The 16,756-nt window shown below is 43.4% G+C and overlaps 1 protein-coding gene across 2 annotated transcripts; it reads right to left on the reverse strand.

The window, feature by feature from the left end:
• Positions 1–493: 493 nt before the first annotated feature.
• On the reverse strand, positions 494–13,787 carry Grem1 (gremlin 1, DAN family BMP antagonist). 2 transcript variants are annotated; one of them, XM_005064768.4, is made up of 2 exons: positions 13,462–13,787; positions 494–4,228 (listed from the first exon to the last, which is right to left on the reverse strand). In XM_005064768.4, the coding sequence occupies exon 2, from the start codon at positions 4,225–4,227 to the stop codon at positions 3,673–3,675; it is 555 nt and encodes a 184-aa protein (XP_005064825.1). In that variant the 5' UTR covers position 4,228; positions 13,462–13,787; the 3' UTR covers positions 494–3,672. The 2 variants fall into 2 exon arrangements, with proteins under 2 accessions (XP_005064825.1, XP_040601946.1); XM_040746012.1 differs by lacking the exon at positions 13,462–13,787 and adding an exon at positions 13,203–13,309.
• Positions 13,788–16,756: the final 2,969 nt, after the last annotated feature.

Here is a 16,756-nt window from a genome sequence, read left to right on the forward strand (position 1 = left end):
CTGCCGGCCTCTGTCATAACCACTTCCTTCTAACTGTGCTTGGAGAGACTACTGATGATTCAGTCGCAAAGCAGCCTTCTTTGTCTTTGACTGCCTGGGTCTGAGGTGTCACTACTGCAATTAAAAAGTATCAGAAAAATCTGGGTTGGGGCTGGAGAGATGGCTCAGTGGTTAAGAGCACTGGCTTCTCTTCTGGAGGTCCCGAGTTCAATTCCCAGCAACCATATGGTGACTCACAACCATCTATGATGTGATAGAATGCCCTCTTCTAGCATGCAGGCATACATGAAGATGGAGCAGTCATATACATAAAACAAATACATCTAAGAAGGAAGGGAGGAAGGAAGATCTGGGTGCAATGAATAGATTCCTCTTCAAATGAGAGCCATCTTTGTACTTGGCTTCTTCCTCCTTTCTGGGTCAAGTGAATCCCTGCTCCCAGCCCCTGCTGAGAGTTGGCCACCAGTTAAATTCAAACACACATACACAAAAATAAGAGATTTAATTTATTGATTGCTTTTTTGGCAAAGGTTATATAGAATGTTAGGGTGAAATAAAATTCTAGTTACAGATTCATAAAACTTGAGCCAAATTAACTTTTATGAGACCATTAAACCCCACCTCACCCTCATCCATAGCATACTAGTTTGATCATAGCCTATATAATCCTTCGTCTTTTAAAATGATTAATGCAGATTAAATACACAGTTTAGATGGTATTAAATATCTTGAGGAATGACAATAGAATTTCTTTCACTCTTTCAGCTCAGAATTCTTTTTTAGAAATGTTCTGTTCATATGTATTTGTGGACTAGCCATCATTATCTGCTATTTGCTTGAATATGCACATTGTAAGTCTCTCAAAATAACATTTAAAGTCTTTCCTAACATGTTTCAGAAGTGTCAATCTTCAAGGAATATCCAATTTTAGAAAATAAAAGTTCATCCTTAACTCAATAATGTCTCTTCATATGTGACAATACTATGTTTCTCTCTGACCTGTCAAAAGTCCCTAACAACATACAATGGCCAGTTTCTTCTTTGCCCAACTCAGAGGCCGTCATATAAAATAGAGAAAGAAAGCATGTTTGAAATCACAGTAACCAAAAGACTTGAATTCATAATTACATTAAATAACCATAACTTTTTGCTTATTCACATTCCACACGGTGGAAATTATCCTTTTTCCTCCAAATTTTCACTTATAACGTTGAGCTGTGAAGAGTACAGTTGCAAGGAATCCAGCCCCCAGGCTTACAAGATATGTGGTTTTTCTCTTTCAATGCCAAGCACAAAGAGAACGGCATTCAATTCATATTTGGCATCTGGAAATATTCTGATAGGCAAAATCAAGATCACAACTATCTTACCATAAAACATTTCTACTAAAATGGTGGAGAAAATGCACATCATTACATCACTGATGAGTCTAAAACAAGCCACAGACAGGGCATCTTTGATCAATGATGGAGGACATGGAGGAGGTGATGGTCTTGCAAGGAAGGCTGGCATTTCCCTCTTTGGTCAGTGATGTGCTTTAAGGCTACTTCTGTTGCTGACTGCTCCCATGAAGTTAATTTTGAAGCAATCCTGTTTATGTTAAACCAAATCCAACTTACATGAGAGACTGTGGTACAAGCTCCTGGAAGGTGACTATGGCTTCCAACCTATTATTTATAGCAACACTGCGTGTTTGTGGCAGAATTAAGACACTCAGTGTTTCTTAGCACTGAGTATCATATTTTGTCTCTGGTTTTAAATTTTCAGTTTCTTCCTCTTTTATTTTTCACTCTTCACTACCCTCAAAACTTTGCCTTTGCATTTGGGGGCCTAATCAAACCCATCCTGTGGTGGTGGATTCAGGGAAGGAGCATACAGTACAAAAGAAACACATAGACTACACTCGCACAAATCCATCTACTCTGGAGTCATCAGTAGTGACTTTTAAACTTTCAAAGTTAGACCCAATGTTTGGGAATTCAAGATAGTTTTTATCTTAGAGCATGGATTCCATTTAGATGTCACATAGGACAGTGCTAGACCAAAATAAAATATTTCTTTACATCCAATGGTTCTGTGACTGTGGCAGCTTTAATGGGCAGTGAATGTCTCCCTTCCAAATGACACATAACTTGACTAGTCACTCTGAGAGGAAAAGACAAAAAAGGTATTTATAGCTAGAGTCTCAATCTTAAGGAGTATTGTTTAGCCAAGCCAAAATATATCAAGGCTACCTTTCATTTTGTCCTATACATAAATGCTAAGTAGGCATTTGGGGAGCCCCGATGTATTCAGAGGACATCCATAGTAGGCATAACTCTTACAATGCTGAATTGACCCAAGGGGAATAGATGGCCTGTTGTTATACCTAGTGTTCTGCTTTCCTAATGGAACTTTCTTATTACCTTCTAAGAGCAAATTAAAACAAGGCAGTCTGAGCCCTATCTCTCCTCCAGACATTGCCTAGCCAGATGCAATCCCTTTGAGTCCACCCTCTCTCTGGTTCTCTCATAACAAGAGCCAAAACAGAAAAGCCCCCATTCGTGTCTAGCTCAAATGGAGCAGGTAGCTCTCTCATCTTGGGCAATTCCTCATTGGCAGATGTGCTCACAAGGTTGTACATCTCAGAAGCGTTTTGCAGGAATAACAAAAAGCAATGTTAATCCAACAAAACTAAGCTAAGGAGGTTTTTATTTTGTCTTTTCCTATCCCAGTGTACAAGACTCTCAGTTGTCCACCTGAGAGGCAAAGCAAAGTAGAAGGCCATGTTTCTTTCTGTTTAACTCTCTTAACTTCTAAAACAGGAGTGGTCATTATTTCACTTTTAACTTTGGGTTACAGTTCATGTCAGGAGGTTACCGAGGCCGACACAGAAAATTGGTGTGTGTGTGTGTGTGTGTGTGTGTGTGTGTGTGTGTGTGTGTGTGTGTATGGTTACATTTCACCTCTGTGCATCTGAGTTCTTTTAAATACCAGGAAAATACTTTCACTGAAACAAGGCTCACACTGTTTTGGAGAACAACTTTCAAACTCTGGCCATCTTAATATTGAATTTCACTGTCCCAGACTGGTCTTCATCCTCAACATTCCTGTGTCAATCCTCCATCCCGTTTGTCCTCCGTCACACATCTCCCCGCGTTCTGGAGGTTCTTCACAAGATGGAAGACATTTACACCCACGGTCAAATGAATTACTTTAGGGACATGAGCTAAGACTGAGATGTCAGGGAGAGCAAAGACGGAATGGGTTGTGGGAGCAAAGGGCAAGCGCTGAAAGTTCCAAGTCTGCTGCAGCCCTCGGAGTTACCTCTTCCATTAGTATTCATTCTCAATGAAGTCCTTGTGCCCAGGAGGGCGCATGGGACACAAAGGCAAAGCCAACTACAGCCCTACCCCTGTGGGAGTTTGGGTCCAGTGGTATGGGAGTTTCCGACCATCTGAAGCAGAGTAACAGGAAGTGCGTTCTAGCAGAGGCTGCTTCTGCTTCTGCTGGTGTTTGGAAGCATACACAACACCCATGCACACTCATGCGCATACACTATGCATAAGCAGCCTCCAGCCGGGAAGCAACTTGCTGGTTCTTCTGACCTCTAGGTTTAAGCCAAGTAGGAATCAGGTGGTTTAGGTATGGCTCTCCGCACGACTATGACAGGCTGAATGTGCCCGCTTTGGCTTAATCCAAATCAATGGATATGCACCGACACTGCTTCACGCGTGTGACCCGTTTCTTCTTGGTGGGTGGCTGTAGTTCAGGACAGTTGAGCGTGACCATCATGGTGGTGAACTTCTTGGGCTTGCAGAAGGAGCAAGACTGAAAGGAGCCTTCCTCCTTCCTGATGTGTCTGGGGATGTAGAAGGAATTGCACTGGCCATAGCAGAAGCGGTTGATGATAGTGCGGCTGTTGCAGCCCTCCTCGTGGATGGTCTGCTTCAGGGGCTGAGTTTTGCACCAATCTCGCTTCAGGTACTTGCGCTCTGTCACGTGCAGGGCCTCTTGGCTGGACTCCAGCACTTCCTCTCCTGGCATGGCGGTGCCCCGGCCCTGGCCCCGCCCCCGGGTCCTGGAGCCAGGCTGTGGTGGGGACTGGGTCTGCTCAGAGTCATTATGCTGAGCCTTGTCTGGAGGCGGGATGGCTCCTTGAGACCCTTTCTTTTTCCCTTCAGCTGCCGGTAGTAGGGTCCCCAAGAGGAGAAGCAAAGCTCCCACAGTGTAGGCAGTGCGGTTCATTCTAGACAAGGGATGCAGAGAAGGGGGAGACACAGACAATGAGAATGATACTTAAGAAAAATTAATAATTTCACCTTATATTCTACTCACTACACACTTCAGTTGTACTGACTTTTACAGTATCACTAGCTATTGGATACTATTATTCCCATTACTCTCTCCTCCATCAAACTGAGTAATTTAATATAGGTCACACAGTGAATTGGCCAAGCTTTAAAGACAGCCAGGACCTGTCTCTTCATTGCACCAACTCCCGAGAGAATTCCTTACTGGCTTCTGACACAATTCCATGTGACCTTTTTTATGCTCACTTAACTGTATTTATTCTTGAATTTGACAACATGAGTTTCTCGCTGTTCCTGTTTTGGAGAGAGACTAGGAAGCCTGTGACAGAGCAACCTAAGAGGAAGGCTGGAGGCAAGAGGTCAGAGATGCCTAATATCATTCTTTATGACATGATATATACTCCCCCATGTGTGTGTGTGTGTGTGTGTGTGTGTGTGTCTGTGTGTGTGTGTCTGTGTGTGTGTCTGTGTCTGTGTGTGTGTGTCTGTGTCTGTGTGTCTGTGTCTGTGTGTGTGTGTGTCTGTGTGTGTGTGTCTGTGTGACCCTGAGGAGAACAGAAGGCAGAAGAGGCCCTCAGAATCAACTGAAGCTGGAGTCGTGAGCCACCCAGGGTGGGTGCTGGGAGCTGGACTCAGGTCATCTGGAAAACAGAGAATGCTCTTAACTACTGAGCCATCTCTCCAGGCTCCATTGTTCTACATTTTTAAGTGATGAAATATGTCAGTCACTCACCTATGTGCCTATATGTATGTATAGAAATATTTTGTCTGATTAGTTGGCCAGGTAGACCTTTATTTGATTTCATTTCCTTGTGAATTTTCATAAATATCTGTCACCATGCCTTCTTTATGTTTAGCTCTCCCACTGCTTTCCTATGTCCTTCCTCCCCCAATAGCCCTTCCTCTGTTTTCATGTCATGTGTATTTTGCATGTAGATAATTACATCTAAAATATATAATGATGAATGAATAAATAAAGGTAGAAAATGGGCACAATAGAGTAAGTGAATGGCTATTTACATTCGCAAGTATCAAAAGCACTGTTGACAGTGAATTGTGAGCAAGTCTGAGCCTCTGTAGGAGTCATATATGACAAGGGCATCATATCACATAACAATAAATAAGTGAAACACAACTTGGGGGCGTAGGGCTGGAAGACATACAGATGGTGAGACAGGAAAGTGAATGGAGTTAAGAAAGCAAATAAGAGAAAAGGGGACTCTTTCTTATGTAGACACGCATTCAGTCAGTCGGCCTTTCCACCCAGTTTAAGGCCTGTAACACTAGTTGGCATGGGGCACACCAGGAGTTATTAAAACAGTGAAGGATTTTCTTTTCAATGAGAACAGTTCCAAATTCATAGCCTCTCTTCCAGGAATGGCCATGCCCTAAAGTTTCCTCTGCCCCACGCCTGTGGTAAGCTCCACAAGAACACAGCTGTAAAGTATCCATTTTCTCTCCACTGAATATCAGTGTTGCATGTGACAACCACTAAGTGCGCATTAATATAACCTCATTTAATATAACCTCAGTCTCCAAGAAACCAGAAAAGTTGGTATCATTATCTAGACCAATTATCTTTCAGAGACAAAAGCAGTGTAAGATGTATCTTCTTTGAGGGACAACTTCTGGCAAGTGAGGACCATTCAAACCCTAAGGCTATTGTCAAACCAAGATAATTGAATGTTGCATTAAAAATGTTCTTAAATGTCATCATTTTTCCAACATTAACTTAATACTTTGGAGCAGGTTCAAGTTTGGAGCTGATAATGTGACATTTAACTCCTGTTCCAACTGTAGCTTCCCTGGCTTTTGTCAGCTTATGTCACAACATCTCTGTTCTTTAAACAGAGCCATGTTGACCACCACAACAAAAAAATTAATTGCTTTGTTTTGTCTTATAAAACATCGCTTATGAAAATAGCCCAGTTATAAAATAGTACAGATTTTCTCCAGAGGCCAGGATAACTTGATCCATGACCACTCTGTCTCCAAGGAACTATAATGTAAATCTGAGACATTTTCACAAGTTTCTGATGTCTCTCACTTGAGGGCCAGAATCTAAAATAAAAGGCCAAGAACTAAAATAAAACACATTTACCGATAATTGTAGGGAAATATTACATAGATGGCCCTAGACCTAGGCTGACAATCTTCTTCCACATCTACTAAAAATAACCTACAAGCCTATTCACTCCTTTCAATGTCCGCAACCACAGAGGCCAACCCAAAGATGACTGTGGATGTATGTTGAGTACATGTGACAATTAACGTCATAGGACCATACTGTTTTACAAATGTCCATTAACAAAACTGCAATTTATTATTCCAGACCAACCCAGGACTCAGGCTTATAGACTGAACCATTTTTTCCTGGCATATTTACATCTGTTATCGAACAGATATCTATTCTGAGAGTTGATGTGGGCTAATTTGTCATTTGACCCTCTGTGCCTGACACAGAGTAGGTGCTCATGAATATTTGTTAAGTGATTGGTTATGATACCACATAAATTTGACACAGTTTTTGTTCTTTGTGTTCAAAAATACCATCAGTGGTGTCAAAGTGTCAGCTAACTGCAGGGTCTTTGGTTCCTGACACTCAGTACAGGCCTTGACAGCTTCCTGATACACTTGTCTTTCTTTTTCTAGAAAAACTCCAAGTGGTCTCAAGTCCTTATTTGCTCCTGTGCAGGATACTTTGGATTTCATTTTAACCTAGTGATAAAGCAGTGTATTCACAATTAGTTGACTATTGTTTGGAGTTTAATTTTGGAAAACTCTCCATTCCTATACATGTGTGTGTACCCCATAAGCCAAAAGAGTCTACAGCAGGCTTGCTTTTCAACTAAATAAAAAAAAAAGAAAAATTCAAACTAAGAGTTACTAGATGTAGAAAGTGTATTTTTTTATTTTAAAATGCCTATTCTTTTTAAATATTTAATGTTTATTGTTAGGCTTTCACATTCTTAAACTTTACAGTGTTTCGGATAAAAGTTAAAAAACAAAGACAAACAAGGAAAAACCCTCCAAGAAAATGAATTAACAGAGGCCACAGCAGCACTCTGGCTCCAGCAGAGTGTCCAGTGTGTTTTTGATGGTCAACCTGAAGAAAGGTACAGGAAGAAGCAGCGCCGGCAAGGCTGAAGCCAGGCTCTGCCAATCAGTGTCCATTTATCCAAGCCCCCTACCAACTAGTCTTGATTGTTCAGTCAATGAATTTTGGGTTTTTCCTCTTGAAATTGCACCTATGTTTCCACCAAATGTTTAGCATTTTCTTTGTATCACTGGTATGCAGGAAATGAAGAAGATGGGATTTCCTGGAGGACATCTCTTTCCATGACAACCTCTAGCAGTGTGCTGAAACAAAGTCGATCCAAATGCTGGTCTAGATTTAGGTCCCCATGACTTGCCACCCACATCCAATCATTAACTCCATAGTAATTTCATTCATAAAATAACTTTTCACATTATTGCACTCAGCTGCTTCCCATGAACTCAGAGTGTATCATGACACCCAGAAAGCATCTCCCTTTGGTTCTCCTTTATAGACAGTACCATTCCTCATTCCAAACTCCACCTTAACATCCTGCTAAAGCATTTCTTTTTCCCCCATTTTATGGCTGCCATCTATTGCAGAAAAAAATTAACAATACACATAGAACTAAAGGAAATAATACAAAAATTCTTATGTACATATAATACAGTGTGAACATTAAACAACTTTTTTCTATATTTCTTTCTTGTAGATCCTTACATACTTCCCAAAATTTATCCTAATTATCTGGAGACAAATTTCATGCATCACATTTCATCTGTAAGCACTTCTAAATGCATGTTCAAAACATCGAGGAATGTTTGTTTAGCATGAAAGAAAAATAGATTACTATCTTAAAAATTGCCAGCTTTTTCTCTAGTATTGAGGGTTCTAGTTTTAATGATTACCTCATAAATATTAATATATATGTACATTCATCACATATACTATATATTCACATATATCTATACCACTCCTATTTCACAAGACTTATTTATTTTTTATTTAAATTAGAAACAAGCTTGCTTCTCATGTCAATCCCAGGTCCCTCTCCCTCCCCTCCTCTCCTGACCCCCACCAGTGCCCCCAACCCCCCACCCACTCTCTAGAGTGGGTGAAGCCCTTCATGGAGGATCTCCAAAGTCTGTCATACCATCCCGGGCAGGGCCTAGGCCCTCCCCCATGTGTCCAGGCTGAGAGAGAATCCCTCCATGTGAAATGGGCTCCCGAAGTCCATTTGGATGCCAAGGTTAAAAACTGGTCTAAAATGCTGAGGCCTCCTCGCTGACACCCATGTTCTCGGGGTCTGAATCAGTTCCATGCTGGCCTCTCAGCCATCAGTCTGGGGTCCATGAGCTCCCGCTTGTTCAGGTCAGCTGTTTCAATGTCCATTCATACAACAAGGACATCTGTTCCACTATGTTCATAGCAGCATTATTTGTAATACCCAGAACCTGGAAGCAACATAGAACCTAGATGCCCCTCAACTGAAGAGTGGATAGAGAAAATGTGGTACATTTACACAATGGAGTACTATTCAATGGAAAGAATGGAATCTTGAAAATTTGCAGGTGAATGGATGGCACTAGAAGAAACCATTCTGAGTGAGGTAACGCAGTCACAAAAAGACAAACATGGTATGTACTCACTCATATATGGATACTCATATATGGATTTTAGGCATGAAGCAGGGGAGTGCCAACCTCAATCCCACCATCAGAGAGTCTGGGAAACAGGGAGTACCCTAAAAGAGATATGCATGGTACCCCAGAGAAGGGGAGACAGGGAAGGAGCTGGGGAAAATTGAAGGGTAGAAGAGGACATGGGGGATCAGAAAGTGTGAGTTTGGGGAAGAATAGAGGAGAGCAGGATAAGAGATACCATAATAGAGGGAGTCATTGTAGGTTTGAGGAGAGATCTGACACTAGTGAGATTTCCAGAGATCTACAAGGATGACACCAACTGGCATTCTAAGAAATAGTGGAGAGACTACCTTAGATGCCCTTCCCCAAAAATAAGATTGACGACTACCTTGTATACCATCCTAGAGCCTTCATCCAGTGACTGATGGAAGCAGGGGCAGATACCCACAGCTAAACAGTGAACTGAACTCCTGAAAACCAGTTGCAGAGAGGGAGGAGTGATGAGAAAAGGGGTCAAGACCAGGCAGGTGTCAGTGCATTTCTGCTGTTTAGATGTGCTAGTACTTCGAGGTCAGCTCTCTCTGCAACCCTTCTCTGCCAGCAAGCTTCACTACCCCCTCGTCTCTTTTTCTTTTGCCACTGCTGTCCTCCAACCACTTATCCCAAAGACAAACCCTTAAAACAAGTCCTCACTGCTGTCCTCCAACCACTTATCCCAAAGACAAACCCTTAAAACAGGTCCTCACTGCCCTCCACTTGCTCCCAATTCCCTAGTTGTTCAAGAATAAACACCTACAAGCAAGATATACCATAGCAATCACCTCTGCCCTAATAATTTATTGAAATTTCCACAAAAGCACTGAGAATAGTCTTCAGTGTATGGAGAGTTGGAAATCCAAATGGTATGTGTGACTTGTTTCCAGTGTTCTTGGTGTATTTAGGGATTCTGGAGCCAAATTCCTTTCATTACACTTCTCATTGTGTTTCTCCCATTAACCAAGAAACCTACTAGGTGAGTTAAATAAAGTTTTCTGGTAAGAATTACAGTGAACTCCCGATGTCTGTATGTGAACTCATCCATTGTTGCTGTTGAATAACAGGCAACAAGAATGACCTCAGTTCATTCTCCCTGAACAAAACACAATGGAATTGACTGCAAATGCTTTATGGGCTGGCCAGATTTTAAAAGAATCACTTTCTTTTTCCCTTGAGGCTTAATCTTTAGGAAGAGTGAAAGTTAATTTTGGTTAGATCTTTAGTTTTAAATTTTAGAATCAGCCTTTAGAAATTAACTAGAGAATTCATTAATAAGAATAAAGGTTTATTTATTTCTCAGACAAGTTACATCAAGGAGATAAGAAAAATTAACGATTGGCACACATCATAAATTTTATTCCCTGTGTTGCAATCTCTTAACTATAACCCACCTATTCAGGTTAAGTCAGGCTGGAACCCAACACTACACAGGGTGGGGAGGAGACACCTGGTGGTTAAATAGCTTCCATAGTTCCCTGGAACATGTATTTTTTGGTAAAGTTAATAATTTTATACAATATTTGTATCACTAGGAAATGATTAGAAAACGTAAGTATCAAACAGCACTATTAAGTGATGGCCAAGTTATATATTGCATTTTGTAACAGAAGCTATGTAAGTATAAAGTGGGATTTGGGCTTAAATTCAAAATCACCCTCTGGTCTCTCCTACCCAACACAACCACTGATAATAAGAGGTACCTCTTATTTTTGAGACCTTACGATGTCAAGCATTATGCTAAATACTGTCCATGTTATGTCATGATAAAATATGAGGTATATAATGTCTTCCTGTTATTAACCAGGAATCCATCCAAGGTCACATAGTTTGTAAAGTGGATAGCCAGGATGTGAGTCCAGTTCTGTCTAACCCCAAACATGTCCTTAGTCACTTTGCCAATGGTATCCAGCACAGTACATTTAACAAGGAACATGTGGATTTGCTTTCTAATGCAATAAATTTTGAAGAATATTGTAACTCTAATAATTATCTATTTTGTATCTTCATGTTTGCATGCAAAGGAAAAGACTTCTCTTGTCACAGGAATTCCTGTTGTACTTTGCATTTCTAAGAACATATGTTAAAACTAAAGAAAATTCTTTGCAGATGTAAGACATGGGCTGGTAGCACTTGCCCGGTCAGTGCCTTTCAGTTAAATCTGCAGTTGCTGCTCCTAACTGCCTCCCTCCCCTTCCCTATACATAAAAGGCTTGAGTTTTCCTGTGTGTCTTTGGCTTTGCATTCTGGAACACACTCCAAAACTTTGCTGCCACCAAGCACTTCCTGAGGAGAAGTCTAGGGCATGGGGTTTCTTTGTATTCTATCACTTTGAATACTGTACCATTAAGACTGAGGTCACTAAGAGCTTCAGTTTAGAAGGGCAGGAGGTGGACATTGAGAGATGTGAGGACTTAATATGTTTCTGTTCTTCCTCAAGTAAGCACTGGAGAGAAAGCCACATAACCAACCTGGATTTCCTATAGATTGTAGGTTACCAAAACATTTCACTCAAAATGAACTTTAAAGAAGATGGGAAAGCTGTGAGATTACAAAGTTTACAAAAGACTCTAATTCCTACAGTGACCTGGGGGTTAAACACACACACACACACACACACACACACACACACACACACACCTTAAATAATTAGTAACTTCTAACAAATGCGGCTGTGCACTGTAGCCAACGAAAGTAATGGAATAATGGAAGCACCTTCATCTGTAGACTTGGTTGAGGAGGTGGTGAGGGAGGATTTTGTTTTCTTAAGATCTTTTTCTCTCTTAGCTTTGAAAAGTCTGTACTCCCAAGTCCCCTGTGCCGCCTGTCTCGTCCCAAAAAGAAAAAAGGGGGGTGAGGAGGGCAGCCCTGGGGTGAAAGAAGACTCCTCACCCTAGGATGGGGTTATCTTAACCTCTTCTACGCTATTTATTTAACTTGTAAGAGCAGTCAGAAGGAAACCACCACTCTAGAGTCGCAGGGACAGCTTAAAGCCCTGGTGACCCATTGAACACAATAGATTGTTTTAATCAGTTCGTATCCTGGCACCATCTCAGGGGAACATAAACAGACGTGCGTACCACTTGGGTTTGCTCTTTCCACCAAGAGATCCAATTACCTACTGATGGTCGTCTTTCTGCCCTCCAACAGTTAAGAGGGGATTTTAACCCCTCACTTCTAGGCTATATTTCTCCATCAAAGTGTAGAGATTTGGATTCGGCTGAAGAGGGGGAAAAGGCTGCTGAGCTAGACCAGCGAGCCAGCCTAGGCTCTCAGAAGATGCTCCTAGCAAAGACTAATCATCCTGCATCCTCGCTGGTGGATTGTTGCCTGAGCAGGGGATAGGAACACTAAGCCAAAGCGAGCCAGAGGGGAAACAGCCTATCCAGAGCTGTACAGAGTTTGCTCTTCCCAAACTAGAATCCTGCAAATAACTGGGACCAAGAAGAGGACAGCCACATCGACTTCTTCACCCTAGCCTTCCACCAAGAGCTAGAGAGGGCTCACTGGAATGGGCTAGGCACCCAGCAAGGAGCAGATAGGATTTTAGAGTGGAGTTGCTAGCGATGTGCAGCGAAGCGAGACGAGTGCCTGTTGGGTACAGATCGGCCGGCATCCGCGGAAGTGGGAGCCAGTCGGTGGTGGCTGCCCGGCGCCTGCACGTCTGCAGTAAGACGGATGAGAGCGTGGAACCCAAGAGGCTCAAAACAGTCAGCCACGCGCAGGCCAGCGCACAACTAGCACAAGAGTGTGTGGCGCGTGCCGCGGGATCACCTCGGTCACCAAAGCACTCTAGCTTCGAGGTACCGGAACCCCGACTCTTTGTGGTTGTTGAGCCGGACGGATTCTGTCTTACCAATCTCCATCACATCTGCCATCCCAGCAAACCCACTTGCCACTAATTCTCAAGACCCGAGCAGTTACCACTCACCACCCTGGGACCGCCGCTCCTACAGACGCCCCAGTCCAAGCCCTGTGCCCAACCCTCGAGACGGTCTCTGGTTACCACTTGCGGCAAGATCGGATTCTGCTCACATATACCCGTTTCCCGAGCTCCGACCGGGGCAACTTCGTGAGTTGTCCTGGCAGACGACTCCCGCGGGCTCTGTGCTTCAAGAACTAGGATGGTGTTTGCTGGGCTTAGGCAAGTGGAAACGGGATGCACGCTCTTGACATCTTGACATCTCCTCTCCCTACCTTTCCCGCAGACCCAACGCAGAGAAGTCACCGCGCGCATCTACCTCCATCTACCTCCGTGGCAGGAAGTACCAGGTGCACCCCAGGGAACCCAAGGACCTTGGTGCACCGAGGTGCTCAGCCTCAACTGAGAGGGACTTGGGGTGGTATGGACCCTGGAGTTTCCTTAACTACATAGAGTGTGTGTGCGCGCGCGCGCACGCACACACACACACACACACACACACACATACACACACACACGAGCCACCGCGCTCACCTGTCAGTTCAGTGCGGTGGGTCTTCGAGTCCTTCGCTGTAGACCGTGGCCCTACGTGCGACCGCGGCCCGAGCCTCTCCGGCTCGACGCGGGAGGAACGACGGAGAGTGACGCTACCGCGGTGCACTGGGTCTCCAGGTCCGCGAAGGGCGCACCGAGTGTCGGGCATCTCCGGGTCTCTGGTTTAAATGCCGCCGGCTAAGCGCGGCGCCCGGGGCGGCGTCTCTCCATTGGTCAGGCGCCGTTGCCGCCGCGGGACCCGCTATCCGCCCCCTTTCCCGGTACTGCCTCCGCCCACTGCACCCCTCCTGCTTCCCTGCGGGGTCCCCTCTCCGCCCGCCTCGCCTCTTTGTCTACTCCCTCCGCCCGCCTGGGTGGGAGAGGTCACCCCAGGGAACCGCGCCTGGAATGCACAGCAAATCACATTTTCCGCTCCCGTTGGAGAGGGGAGCTCGGGAGGAAATCCCCCCCACCCGGGATCCCAGCTCCTCATCCTCTCTAGCCCTAGGTCTGGGCTGTTCCTCTAGCCAGCTGAGCTTCGCCTGAGTGGAGCCACACGCTCAGGAGCCCGAGCTGCGCTAGGCAGAGCAACAACCTACGGATCGCGACAAACTAGGTGGTTCCTCACCATTGGGGAAAGCGGCGCTGCTGGACGCTCTGGTCAAGCAGAGGTAGAGCCTTGGCGGCTCTGCCCGAGGCCCCCAACTCGGAGGGCGCTGACCCTTGCATTGGTGTTAACCCAGGCCGGCTCGCCAGCAGCCAGCAGGAGCCTGTAGTCAACAGGACACCCTCTTCTTACCCTCCACCGGCTCCTTCAGCTCAGATGCCCTTCTGCTTCAGTGTATAGCAGGAAGGATAAAACTAAAAGGACCCTCGGCAGTCAGTCAAAGTTACAATTTGGAAAAGGCCTTAAAGAGGGAAAGAGCAATCGCTAAGCGAGAAGGGTTTTCTGTAGCACATCGGAGATGAGTAAATCAGGGGAAAATAATGTTAAGCAAAGAAATAATTCCCTAACAGTTTCAGGCAAAAACCTACTTAAGGGAAAAACCTGCTGGCACATCTGTAGTCATAACTAGCAACCTAATGGATAGAGAAAAACACAGAAATGATGTAAATATTTTTCCACTGATGAGTGAGCATGTTCATTTCTTCTCTTAGCCTGAAAATCGGCTCTGCAAAGAGCCATCGGGTTTGCGTGTTTAAAAATACAGTCCGTGCAAAATCGGTCTGCTAATGAAGACCTTAGTCAGGCCAAGAGAAGACTTTGAAAGATATGTCAAGAAGGAAATTTGGAGATGCCTGTGATACTTACAGCAAAAAGAACCAAAATACTTATGAAAATTTGTGATATAAGCACTTGACTAGGAAAATAAAACGAAGCCACAAACTGGCATACATACATACATGTATATTCATACATTCTTTTTTACCAAGTTTTAGGGGAAGAATCAAGAAACACACTGAACACCTAACAGGTACTATTAGGAATTCAATGAGAGTTTTTTGTTTGCTTGCTTGCTTGTTCGTTTGTTTTTAGATCGATAAAGCAAGAAGGAAGCCTCTGTCACTGCCTCAAGAATTAGGGTGTACTCAATGCTGTTTGTGCAAACAGCAGGTTCTGTGCATGAACTCTGAAGTGCACTCTACCCCACCTCATAAACTGTCCCATAGTTCATAGCTATCTACAGAACAGGAACATCCGGTGAGCTTCAAGATCTATCCTGGTCAAATGGGCTTAAGGAGAGTTAGAAACCCGGAATGTTCTTATGCAATGAATGCAGTCCTCAGGAGCCCACAAACAGGGTGCATGGAGCTAGTGTGCTAGTGTGAGAACAATTTCCCCCAGAGTAAGGGGGTGGGGTTATTTTACAAGCTCATTAACTCCCTCTCGTCTAAAATCAAAGCTTTAATTGCCCCCCCCACTCACATGAACTGTTCCAAATAAAAATGCAAAAAGGTGAAATTACCCTCCTTCAACAAAGTGGTATTTTTTGGGTCTGATGCTAGGGTTTTCTCCACACCCCGCTTCATCTCCCAGTCGTTACATCATTTTTCTTCATCGTCATCTATCACTCCCTGTCACCCAAGTATTTTCTAGAATGTAAACTTCATGAAAGCAGGGGCTTTTCTATTTTGGTTGCTTTGATTACTGACACAAAATATGATGTCTAACACATAGCTGGGATTTGATAAATTCTTGTGGGCTGAGAAAGTTAGGCATATTTCCACTAAGTAGAACTGTCAGCTGAGCCAAGTGCTGAGAACATGACCACTGTGAATGTAGCAGCAGCGGCCCCTTCAGTTTAGAGTCTAGGGTGTTCGTGGATATCTATTTAGATATGCAAGTTTTTTTACTTTGTATCTGCATTTCCATAGCTCACAGCCAGTTGATCTCAACCATTATGTAATCTGGATGAAAGTAACGGAGCAGATTCTTTAGAACTTTTTAAGCCTAATTACACAATTAAAACCAGCTTTTAATAAGGAGGAAATAAGTAGGACTACTCAATGGCATTAAGGCTAAAAATTGTTTGAGGAGAGGGTCTCAGAATACAGCCTGGGCAAGCCTTCTCCTACTTACCTCGAAAGTACTGGGATTACAGGTCTGAGTCACCATGCCCAGGTCCAAGTGAAACTATCAAATCTGAAGTGCTCTATCAAGGATAACTAAATGATAGATTCTTCTTTATGAAGCCACTTTCAAATATTCCAAGGTACTGTGAGAGCAGTACATCCCAATTGGCTACTGGTTTGTAAAGTTCTCTTCTCTTGTTTACACATTTATTCATAGAATGTGTATCCAAGATGCTGACAAGAGTCGTTCTCTGAGTTTGGGAAGAACCTAGAGGCATTTGTAGAAAGGTTTTGCTTAGAACTCTCTCTCTCTCTCTCTCTCTCTCTCTCTCTCTCTGTGTGTGTGTGTGTGTGTGTGTGTGTGTTACAGTTAGCTTTTATCAGATGCGTAATAGCCATCAAATGCTAGGTTTTAGATTTGTGTTCTACTTTAATTTGTATAACCATCACATTGAGTTTTGTTTTATTTGTTCTAAGAAGATCCAAAAACAGGCATCCATATAGATTTATTATTGAGAACACAAAGATATATGAGGCAGGAGAATTCACAGCTGTTTCTGTACTATATATTGAGGATTGAGTCATATAACATTAGAACTGGTATTTAAACATCATGACTTCTGTAAAAAAATCAATGCTAGTGAATATGATACAAAGGATGTCATATTTGTGTGTGAAAATGTCCCAATCATTGACCAGGCATGACACTTCTTTCTGTAAC

This window comes from Mesocricetus auratus, unplaced genomic scaffold, assembly GCF_017639785.1.
Source record: "Mesocricetus auratus isolate SY011 unplaced genomic scaffold, BCM_Maur_2.0 Super-Scaffold_100004, whole genome shotgun sequence".
In the NCBI taxonomy this organism is placed as follows: Eukaryota; Metazoa; Chordata; class Mammalia; order Rodentia; family Cricetidae; genus Mesocricetus; species Mesocricetus auratus.

What these genes read in the sequence shown, in the direction of transcription:
- Grem1 (XM_040746012.1), bottom strand. Translation starts at nt 13,252, where the DNA reads ATGGAGGTAGATGCGCGCGGTGACTTCTCTGCGTTGGGTCTGCGGGAA. An exon ending in GCGTTGGGTCTGCGGGAAAG is followed by an intron (nt 4,229 to 13,202) that starts GTAGGGAGAGGA and finishes TCCCTTGTCTAG; the next exon opens with AATGAACCGCACTGCCTACA.